This window comes from Hippocampus zosterae, chromosome 12 (genome assembly GCF_025434085.1).
Source record: "Hippocampus zosterae strain Florida chromosome 12, ASM2543408v3, whole genome shotgun sequence".
NCBI lineage: Eukaryota > Metazoa > Chordata > Actinopteri > Syngnathiformes > Syngnathidae > Hippocampus > Hippocampus zosterae.
In genome coordinates, this window is record NC_067462.1 from 20,455,366 (window position 1) to 20,467,609 (window position 12,244).

Genomic DNA, 12,244 nt, shown 5'->3' on the forward strand with positions numbered 1-12,244 from the left:
ACCCCTGAACAGATTAACAGGTTAAATATAGTCATGGGTGGGGGGGGACAATCTGTGTATTGAAAAAAAAAAAAGTGAAGAGCTCATAAGATAGGATTGCACTTTTTCAGCGTACCCGAGAGTGATGCAGGCCTCGCGGACCACCTGGGAGCGTAGATCTTTAGCCGACAGTTTGAGCGGTGCCTCCAACAGACGGAGCTGCTGAGGGAAGCCTTCATACTCCGCCGCCCCAGCCAGCATGAGCGAGCGAACTTTTTTTAGCTAAAAGGGGACCACGATAAACAGATAAGAGATAAGATAACAGATCTTTACACTTTATGCATGTGGAGTTGTCTGGTATTCATTCATTCATTCATCTTCCGAAACGCTTGATCCTCACTAGGGTCGCGAGGGGTGCTGGAGCCTATCCCAGCTGTCTCCGGGCAGTAGGTGGGGGACACTCTGAATTGGTTGCCAGCCAATCGCAGGGCACACAGAGACAAAAAAACATCCACGCTCACACTCACACCTAGGGACAATTTAGAGTGTTCAATCAGCCTGCCACGCATGTTTTTGGAATGTGGGAGGAAACCGGAGCACCCGGAGAAAACCCACGCAGGCCCGGGGAGAACATGCAAACTCCACACAGGGAGGCCGAAGCTGGAATCGAACCTGGTACCTCTGCACCGTGAAGCCGACGTGCTAACCACTGGACTAAACTCTGGTATTCATATTCTGACTAATTTGAATGAGAAAAGTGTGCGGTTAGCAAATATTGAGCAGGTGCATGTTTGACTTACCGCTACTACTCTGTGCTCCCAGTCATGCTTGTCATCTGACAGAATTTCTCGAATCTTTGTCAGCTGGTCTTCCAGCTCTCTGTTCGAGTAAATCTGGTGAGGGGAGATACAAGTTTCGTCCTTACCATTCGAACGAGTTATATCTTCTTATATATGATTCTTATGATTAGTGCTGTCAAGCGATTAAAAATTCTGAGATTAATTATGATCTGTAATTAATTGATCTAATCATCTATATATGTCATCTAAAAAGTGCTGAGAAAACCCCTATTTTCACTTTTAATTCATTACACTATTGAGGCAGAATGAAAGACAAAAAAAGTGTCATTATAAAGTCTTTCATTGTTCATAAACAGACTTGAACAGATCCAGCCCGAGCCATTCACTTGCTGGTGCAGTTGAGACTCGTCCCAAATCCTACCTGTAACCTTTAGTTTCAATCACCAGGGTGAATATCACCATTTTGTTTTTGTAAATCACCAAATAATTACAAAATAAAAATAAAAATAGAACATCAGGTCCATAAAAAGTGCTTAGGTTAACATATCAAAAACAGTAACAAGAATTTTCTGAGCAATACAAGTATTCAACACTGAACTTGCTTCGGATAATAAAAAATAAATAAGAGACCCTTAAAAAAACAGCCCTGTAAGTTACCACTTCAGAAATAACACTGTTCATCATGAGAAAATAAAGTGCCGAAATAAACATCAACCACTTCTGGTCGGCGACTGAGGACACAGCAACTATGCTGACTTCATTCCTCGTATGCGGGGTGTTGTCCTCGAGTTTAGTTTGGCGACGAGCTTTGCTGTAGCTGGCTATATTGCTAACGCTTTTGGTGCTAACATTAGCTGTGGATGCACTAGCGACTAGATGCTTTGCATTAATGTGGGAGGCTAAACTTGAGCTGCTTCGGTGGTCAGCAAACTCCTTCTTACAAATTAGGCACAACACTCTACTTTTCAATAGTAAATCAATCGTGCTGTCAGGGTGTTTTTGAAAAGTAAATTTTCTAGTCATTGTGCCGAGAACTCTCACATGCTCCTCCATTTTCACATCTCCTCTCCTCACCACTGCTCACTTTACCCACCCAACTCCAATGGGAACCAATCAGCTTATGCTAAACAAGTCCAAACATAATGACAGCCACTCAATGTCCGCGTCAAGCTGTGACAGTTGTTTCCCTACCCTCGAATATTCAAACACAGGCAGCCAACACATGAAAAGGGATATTCGAAAAAGGCAACCCACCTACAGAAACAATAAAGTTAGAGATTAAAATTTAGATTAACGCGATTAAAAAACATAACACGCTAAATATGAATAATTAATTATTCACAGTTCACGCGATAAATTGATACCTCTACTTATGATGCTATCATATTTTCAATTACCTGGACGGAGGGCACATCTTCAAAAGATTTTATGAAATCCTCTTCATCAACAGCACCAGCAGCTGCTTCTTTACCTTGAAGTATCACAAGCAAACAAGTAGCATGTTATGAGCTTACAGCACTTTGCATTGACAGCACTGCCACACACATGCAGACAAACACCTGTGGCCTTTGCTGGGGTTGCTGAGCTGGGTCTTCTAGCAGTCATTACAGTCCTCCTGCCACTTGGAGGTGCTTTGGAGGATGAGGAAGAGGAGGACCGGCCTCCATCAACAGAGTCCTCATCTTCAAAGTTCTTATCTGTAAAACAAAAATGAGCATACATTTAAGAATCCAGAAATAATTGAAAATACAAAATTGTGTGTTAAGATGCTGGCTTGCAGCAAGTCTCTAAGTACAGACAATAACTTTTGCTCTCACTGTTTAACGCAAATGATAGATTTTTTTCACACAATGCCCTTCCTATTTGGAATTGGGTTTTATGCTGAAATGCTTCACCTTCCATTTATCAGCCTAGTGTACAACCCAAGTCAGCTCTGCATTGTGGTACAAGAGGAATACGGTGTAACATTGTGGTACAATCAACAAAAGGGTGCTACTGAGTGAGTTTGTCAGGGCTTGTGCATGTGTCTCTTTAGCATTTCTCTAGCCATCCATCTGAGCTTAATCGAGTCCGGCAGACGTACACAGGCCTATATCTCCTACCCAACATGACTATTCATACGAGGGATTAGCCTGAAGCAGATATCATGACACTGTGTACTTGCTGTTCAATGAACCTCGTGAATATTTGCAGCTAGAATCCTTGGTTCAAAACACAAGTGAAGGTTCATCAGAAGAGCTACATTTCTCCCCAACATGTTTTTACCACACCCTTAGGCAATGTTAAACTACTAAAAGAAAGGTGACTCTTGTTTCTGACAGAACACCACCCCTTCACGTAGCTCTCATTGTTCGTGATGCACACAGTACAAGTAAAGATTTCGGAGCAGAAGGATCCAATTGACGGACATAAATAAGCAAAGCCAATTTTTGGGCTGCAATGCTCAGCCATTCACAAACATTGACAATTCAAAAACATAGGGGCGCATAAGGCAACAGGTCCACCTTGAAAAAAATACGTCAGGAGAAAAAGAGAGAGGAGTGATGGGGCGAGAGGACTGAGAGTCAGTATCGCGATCCTCTGACAAAGAAGCTAACAATAATGGACAGCGGGACAGGACAAAACAGTAGCATAGAAGAGAGAAAACAACAGCCGGACAATAAGAGAGAACGACATTAAAAAAAAGACATTCTTACTAGAGCAGATCTTCTTACACACTAGCCTCCTCAGCATTCCTGCTGTGCACTAAATACACGATTCTTTCTCACTCTGAATATGTGTGGCTATATGTGTCCTCTTCATGTGCTCTTTCTGCATTCGTCTTGCTCTCTCAGTGCTCGAAAGCCAACCCTTAAGTCTGCCTCTAAAGTTATCAATATACGTGTATATGTGTGTGTGTGTGTGTGTGTGTGTGTGTGCGTGTGTGCGTGTGTGTGTGTGTGTGTGTGTGTGCGTGTGTGTGTGCGTGCGTGTGTGTGCGTGTAATAGTTGTGTGACTCATGATGGCTGACAGAGTAGTGAGAAGAGGAAGGAATGTTTTAATGTGAGATCATCATTTTGCCATTTTGTGTAACGGTGCACAACAAAAATTGACCAGCAGCCCTCAATGTCATGTACAAATCTCTTGACATAATCAGCATTTTTATTCTTTTCCTAAAAAGTACAGACAATAAATGAACGTGGTTTAGCAAATAATGCTAAAGGTTTGCCGAACCTGACTGCCACCAATAAGGAGCTTGGCACTATTAACAGCGGTGTCCACTAGGTGTCAGGGTACACTTGAAAATTTCAACGACAGCACGGACAAGAGTAGACTTTGTCTACAATTTTGCTGTACCAAATCTGAAAGCTCTTTTTGCCCGAGTATTTCCTTGTGGGAGATCTCAGGACCGTAGATACATGTGATGCAGCAAGTAGCCTCCAAGATTACATAAAAAAGACAGATGACAGGGTGATCACTCAACAGCATTATCGCCAGACAGATCCCTCGCTGATAAGAGATCATTTTTGCACAGCATAAAATACATTTTGAAAAAGGATAAAGGTCTGCACAATTTAACTTCAAATTCCAGGACTGGCCAACACAATTGAGCAATTCGTGAGACAGATTACTTTCTCATGGTTGAACCATAAAGCAAAAATACATGTACGTTTTTTACATGTACATGACACGGTTTTCTTATCCTATCTCATTTTTTTCCTCTTCAAAATGTCTCTCGTCTTTGACTGCGCAATTTCAGAAACAAAACAATATAGAGCAGAGCAGGGGTGTCAAACTCATTTCACATTGTGGGCCACATATGGTCTCAGTAGATGTCAAGTGGGCCGTACCATTAAAATTACACCATACTCTGCTATAAATAACCAACATAATATGTCTTTCCTACATATTGGTCTAAAGAAGCACAAGAACATTAGGAAATGTTGAAATGTAATGAGCATATCTTTTACAAAACATTTCATGAAGCACCTTAGATTTCCTTAGACAAATGTGCAATTTACTTTTATCATTCACATATTCATTGCAACTGATCCCACTGATTGTACAAAGGCACAAAACATTAACAAGTAATTGGTACAGTGCACTCCGCTTAATAGAACACCATTGGGCCGAAGCGCTTCTGTTCTACTAAGCGGGGTTTCTATTAACCGGAGACACTTTATTAGGTACACCTTCAGACACGTCGACGACCAAGTTATGCACGCAGAAAAACCCCTGCTGACGAGTTAGAAGAGATATTTCGACTGTGGACGTCCATATCTTTAATCAAACAACAAAACAACAACTTTAATCAACTTCAGTCAAACATCTCAAATCACGAGAAAAATTTCGTTACTTTTGTCTGGAAACAGGAGTCCGTAATTTTGCGGTTGACTTCCCTCTCAATGCGCTGGATAAGAGGGAAGTCCTGGAAACCGCGGGCGTACCTTCTGAGAATCCGGCAATGCATCGTATCGTCTGAGTATGTCCTTCTTATCCGCAGGTGATAGCCCTCGTCTCTTGAATGAAGTTGAAGCCATTGTGACGTGCGTGTGTCTATGTGTGGAGTGACGCGTGCTACCTGTAACTGTATACGGCTAGAACTACCGCGTTTTCTCGCGATAGTGGTACAGTATCGCGATAGCTACACTTCGAAAACCACTAGTTTCCAATGTTCATTGCTTACGGCCTGTTCTATTAAGAGCCATTGTGACGTGCGTGTGTCTATGTGTGGAGTGACGCGTGCTACCTGTTACTGTATACGGCTAGAACTACCGCGTTTTCTCGCGATAGTGGTACAGTATCGCGATAGCTACACTTCGAAAACCACTAGTTTACAATGTTCATTGCTTACGGCCTGTTCTATTAAGCCGAGATCTGTTCTACTAAGCGGAGTATCTTTATAGGAAATTGCATTAGGCAAATCCGTTCCAGAGCCTTTTGCTCTATTAAGCGGATTACTCTATTAACCGGTGTTCTATTAAGCGGAGTGCACTGTATTGACAAATATATGAACGCATTTTAAGATTAAACTATATTTAAAAAGAAAGACATTTTTAAACCATTTACACATGTGCATATAAAATCTATATTTAATCCCTGCCTACACCTTACAAACTAAGGAGAGTGCTATTAAATGTGTAAAGAATAAAGTATTCACATGTCCTCAATAGCGTCTGCTGTCTCAGTGACTGGCTGAGACTGCTGTTGTCTTCTTCTCTGATCAAAAGAGTGTTCTCCATAGCGGATACTCCATTAATTGCACCTTATTAAAAATATTCATTCCGCGTTATGCGTTTTTTCACTTTTAAATGATCCCATGGGCCCGATCGAACCTCCTTGGGGCCGGTTCAGGCCCGCGGGTCGTAGGTTTGACACCCTCTATGTTGTTGGGGGTTCATCACATACCTATGTGAGCTTCTAAATCAAATGTCTGACCTGTTCTAACAAGCACTTGCTCCTACGAAGACTCGGGTAATTAAAATGCCTAACTGACAGATTAGTAATCACGACAGCTTTTGAAGATTTTTACGGTACAGCGGAACAACAATAACAATTTTTTTTAATCATATTTACAACTTCAACAAGAATAACTTAGCAGGTTGATTGAATTGTATACATGCGTACAAAGTAATAAGGCAAATTAAAAAGAATTGATCAAATGTTACCTGTGATACAAAACTGCCTCTGAAATTTAACAACAGTTTGTCAGTCAACAAGCAAAATTGTATGTTAGAAGAGGTAAGTGTACTGAATTCATACTGGCTTAACACTGAAACAGGTCAACTGCCTTGGTACCCGAGAATCCTTGTGTAACGTAAACTGGCTGATCATCACAACTTGATGACTTGTGCAAACATGCAAATGAAAAGCTGAACTAAAAGCTGAGTCAGTTGGGTGTTCTTAGACAGCACACTGTGCCCCTAAAAAACAGCAATGAAACACCTACTCCACTCACACTCCATAAGCAAATGAGACTAAAGGACATAGAGAAGAAAATCCATATAAAAAATGTTTAGCTTATTTTACACATGGCATTCCATCCATCCATCCATTTTCTGATCCACTTCTCCTCAAAAGGGTCGCGGGGTGTGCTGCAGCCCTATCCCAGCGGTCTTCGGGCAGTAGGCGGGGGGAAACCCGAACCAGTTGCCAGCCAATCGCAGGGCACACAGAGATGACCAACCATCCGCGCTCACACTAACACCGAGGGACAGTTTATAGCAGGGGTCTCAAACTCCGGTCCTGGAGGGCCGCTGTCCTGCATGTTTTCCAAGTCTCCCTGTTGCAACACACCTGATTCAAATGATCAGCAAACAAAGCCACTTATAAGTATAGAGCTGGGAAGTTATATTCAACGCCCATGTGTGTCCCTCGGTGCTGTTTTAAACACCCCCCCAAAAACTCACAAAAGCTCAAATGATGAAAAAAGTTTGCATCTCCACAGTCCACTGCTACTCTCTTCAGGTTTTCAGCAATGAGCTTCAAACATGTACAATTAATCCTCAACTCAACTCAACAGTGCTCTATGATCAGATCATCTGCAAGCTCTGCGGAAGCCTGATATTGAACCTGTTTATTTGAATCAGGTGTGTTGCAACAGGGAGCCCTGGAAAACATGCAGGACAGCGGCCCTCCAGGACCTGAGTTTGAGACCCCTGGTTTATAGAGTGTTCCATTAACTTGGGAATGTGGAAGGAAACCAGAGTACCCAGAGAAAACCCACGCAGGTACGGGGAAAACATGCAAACTCTACACAGGAAGGCCAGAGCCAGAATCCAAACCTGCACCTCTGCACCGTTAGTGCAGACGTGCTAACCAGTCAATTACCGGGCCGCCCACATTCCATACATACCTTGTCTGAACAGTACCTGCTTACTAAAATCTGAATGGAAAACAAATGCTTCCAAAGTAAATCATGCCATTAGCTGGCAATGCACTTCTGGGCCTGACCCCAAAATCTTTGGAACAGTCTCTTTCAGCGTGTAAGTGAGCTTAGAATGTATGTACCGTCTATAATGCACCTCGACTGGTAAATCTCAGCTGGTCATAGCAGTTTACGCATAATTATACTGAGTGGTACAACTACAGCAACAATGCTGCAAGCGGTGATGAGATTGGGAGTGGGGCATTGACTGCAACCGCCAACAATTGTGCCCTGGAGCAATGCAGCTAACATATTTTCCAAAAAAAAAAGGGAAAACATAATTTTGGTATTTAAAATGACTACAAAGGTTATATAACAAGATTGAAACTAAATCTCTCCCTACGCTCATTCCAGCAGCCAATAGAAGCAGATAAACAAGCATACACCTACACAAATATATACAGGACATGCATATACATCATTTTAATCCTTTTGAAAGTTACGTCGTGTGCAGATCAAATGACTTCCGAAGAAAAATTTAATACGTCTGATGAGGCATCAAACTACGCAGTTTGCAACCTCTGGCTGACCAGCTACTCTTCTATATACAGGGTGGCCCACTTAAAAGTAGCCCGGATTTTTTTTTTAATTAAAATATTTTTTTAATTTTTTTCAAAACATGTATTTAATTACGTGAATGTTACAAGTGACCCAAGTCTTTCCAAAACCTGTTTTTATTACTTACAGGTTACAAGAGATGCTGGAAGTGTCCCCCATTGACATCTATACATTTTTGAGCACGGCACAGGATGTTGGCTGATACTGACTGCAGCTCTGCTAAGGTGATGCTTCGGATAGTGTTGGTGATGTTCTGTTTGAGTTCGTTCAGGGTATGAGGATTATTTGCGTACACCTTTTCTTTTAAATTCCCCCATAGATAAAAATCGCATGAGGTCAGGTCCGGAGACCGTGGTGGCCATAACCCCTTGCTCACAGTTCGCTCTTCCGTAAAGACTTCATGAATGGATGCCAGTGACATGTGGGACGTGTGACATGTTGCACCATCTTGTTGGAAGAAGGAGTACATTCTTTCTTGTGGTGTTAGTTGCTCGTAAAACTGTTCCAAGATGCCCAGATAAACATCGGTATTCACTGTTGATTCAAAGAAAAATGGGCCCACTATCCGTGTTCCTGAAACTGCACACCAAACACCGATTTTCTGGTCATGTAGTGGTTTTTCGCGTGTCATGTGGGGATTCACAGAAGACCAGTACCGCGTATTCTGGGAATTTACGTATCCTGATAAGTGAAACCATGCTTCGTCCGACATAAAGTATAGCAGTGGGTCCAAAAGTCCGTCTGCAATGCTAGTCAGCAACCATGTACAGTAATTAATGCGTTTAGCTTTATCGGGCTGCTTTAGTTCCTGAACACATGAAATTCGGTATGGTTTCAGTTTCAGAGAATTCAGTACACGCTGACATGTCGTTCGTGATACACCAACTTGCTGGGATAGTCTCCGAGTTGACTTGTGAGGGCTATTTGTAATTCGCTGCTGAACATCACTGACAACTTCGGGCGTCCGGACTAATTTAGGTCTCTGCTTCTTCACGTTTGCGAGAGAGCCAGTGTCTCGCCATTTCTTAACCAGGCTCTGAACACAACGTTTAGCCGGTGGTTTTGTTTGTGGGTACTCGCGAGTGAAGGCCTCTTGTGTTTTCTTAATTGATCCGGTTCGCACATAGCCTTCCACAATCACTATTCTCTGCTGCAAGGAAAACACCATTTTCTTGAGGTATGGTACGCACCCGGAGAAGGTAGGAGCACTACTGTTCGTGTATAATCTAAAACAAACAAAAATTGGCTCAGCGCCAACGTGTATAACCGGAGCAGTTTTGGAACACTTCCAGCATCTCTTGTAACCTCTAAGTAATAAAAACAGGTTTTGGAAAGACTTGGGTCACTTGTAACATTCACGTAATTAAATACATGTTTTGAAAAAAATTAAAAAAATATTTTAATTTAAAAAAAATCCGGGCTACTTTTAAGTGGGCCACCCTGTATATATATTGCGCGTCGTCCCGCACGCGGTCTGTCCTTCCGTCTGTCCCTTTTCAAAACGAGGGCGGCGAACCAGCTAGTACTGCTATAAACCGAATGGTGAAAAATACTGTAAAAGCTTTGATGCTTGTGTGTTGAAAAAGCCAAATACATCCTTGACATTTACCTTAGGTTCATTTTCCTCTGTGACGGAGTGAGATTTTGGTCACAAATTAGGTTTTAGAATCTGTATAGCTCCTTTAGGGCAGCTCAACTGAATAATGCAAAATCTGTTCTCCATTTATAACCAACTAGCTGGTCCGCCGCCCTCCGGGCGGCTCATCAGCTAGTTCCTGCGGAAGGCTGGTAAGGTGGTGGTTCGCCGCCCTCAGGGCGGCTCATCAGCTAGTTCCTGCGGAAGGCCGGTAAGGTGGGCCTTCGGCCCACAAAAGTGTTGTTGCTTGGTTCAACTTTTTGTTCATCTTCATTGCTTATCGCGAAAATAAAGAGATGTTTAGCTCTACTAAATAACTAACAATTTCATTGCAATGCTTGTGGGTAGACAACATTTTTTCGCTCAGATGCCCGTGCGATCGTAGTGAGCCACTGCCTGAGCGGCGCAGTGGCGGCGCGCAGCGGAGCGGTGAAGTAGGTACGTTTTGAAAAGGGACAGACGGAAGGACAGACCGCGTGCGGGACGACGCGCAATATATATATAGATAAGCATGGAAACGCATATTATTAAAATGTTACATAAGATTGTTGTCTTAATTCAGATCAAGTAAGAAGGAAAACCAAAGTGAACTAAAAAAATCCCTCCATTCATCTATCCTATCCAAATAAATGCAAAAGTGGTGGAGACCAATGTTTTGCACTTTATGTAGCCGTGACAGTTCTCAGCAAAGAACATTTGGAAAAGCGCAAAATGAAATTTAATGAAATGGAACTGGTTAAATGGAAGTGCCAGCAAAACACCTTTACAGAGTTCAAGAAATCAAACCTCTCTCTCTGAAAATTGCGTGTGGGGGCTAGGTGTTTAATTATTATGGGGGGAATCCTATAACTGTTTTGTGAGATTTAACTCACCTCGAATGCGAGTGCAATGAATGAATCTGTCCATGCCGCTGTTGTGAAAGCGCTATATAAATCAGCATGTATTGTATTGTATTGTATCCGGCATAACGTTGTGTTTAAAACTTGGGGCAGCATTAAACTGCTGTGGAAGAGGCCAGTAGCAATTGCCTATGTGTTGTGAATTGTCCCAGATGCAAGAAAATGCAAAGTTTAAAATAGTTGTTTCTTATACGATATGGCATGACTAAGATTAGTTTTTTCTCCCAGGTCTAAAGGGGAGATGACCAATAGCTTGGGCGTCTGAGAATATAATTTCTTAATGTATTTTGCAATATCCAAGAGAATGCTGGAGGGACTAAACTACAGGCAGGAGATCGAAAGGCGGATCGGTGCAGCGTCTGTCGTGGTGAAGAATGAGCTGAGCCAAAGGGCGAAGCTCTCAATTTACCGGTCGATCTACGTTGCATCCCTCATCTATGGTCACGAGCTATGGGTCGTGACCGAAAGAACGAGACCCCGGATATAAGCGGCCGAAATGAGTTTTCTCCGCAGGGTGTCCAGGCTCTCCCTTAGAGATAAGGTGAGAAACTCGGTCATCCGGGAGGGGCTCAGAGTCGAGCCGCTTCTCCTCCACATCAAGAGGAGCCAGATGAGGTGGCTTGGGCATCTGATTCGGATGCCTCCTGAGCGCCTCCCTGGTGAGGTGTTCCGGGCATGTCCCACCGGGAGGAGACCCCAAAGAAGACCCAGGACACGCTGGAGAGACTATGTCACCCAGCCGGTCTGGGAACGCCTCGGGATCCCCCAGGGAGAGCTGGAAGAAGTAGCTAGGGAGAGGCAAGTCTGGGCTTCCCTGCTAAAGCTGTTGCCCGTGTGACCCGGCCCCGGATAAGCGGTAGAAGATGGATGGATGGATGGATGGGCTAAACTATAGCTACACAGATTTCTGACAGGGTTCTATAGGAGTGGCACTAAATTCATTCAGAAGCTCCAAAATTGCAATTCTTTATACAAAGGGAAAAGAGACGCAACCCTGATGTTGCACATTACTGCCGGTTTGCACCTGCCTTTCACACCTGGTAGTTAAAACAGAAATCAATTCAAAAATGTTCTCCGCAATAATGTTTTATATGCCCCTACAAGCCTAAACATGGTATTCTGAATAATATTGTATTTGTGGAAAATTAATTTGCCAGTAAAACACACCCATTTTCATCCAACTCGAGGGGCTGCCATTTTAGTACACATGCTGGCGACTGAAATTTGACATGCCAAAACCCAGAAAAGCAGGCAAGCTGTGGCCAATTCAAGAAAATAGGTGAGCCGTACCTGTTTACGTGGGCAACCAAGTCTATGCATCTTTTAGCATGACTAACCTTTGGTAAATAAGGACCTAAATCTCTTGCACTTACAAAAATAAAAACTACTCATCCATTCATTGCGTGTAATCATTATTGAGCTGGAGCCTTCCACAGGTCAACAGCAAGGGCCCGACTTCAGGAA

At 42.9% G+C, this 12,244-nt stretch overlaps 1 protein-coding gene across 44 annotated transcripts in view; it reads right to left on the reverse strand.

The window, feature by feature from the left end:
* Positions 1-12,244, reverse strand: part of clasp1a (cytoplasmic linker associated protein 1a) — a 121,403-nt gene that overhangs the window by 77,926 nt on the left and 31,233 nt on the right. For all 44 annotated transcript variants that reach the window (XM_052082953.1, XM_052082952.1, XM_052082992.1 and 41 more), the window contains 4 exons: positions 2,339-2,476; positions 2,177-2,250; positions 780-872; positions 116-261 (listed from right to left, as the gene is read on the reverse strand). In XM_052082953.1, the coding sequence (XP_051938913.1) occupies positions 116-261; positions 780-872; positions 2,177-2,250; positions 2,339-2,476 (451 nt within the window). The remainder of the gene's footprint in view (positions 1-115; positions 262-779; positions 873-2,176; positions 2,251-2,338; positions 2,477-12,244) is intronic.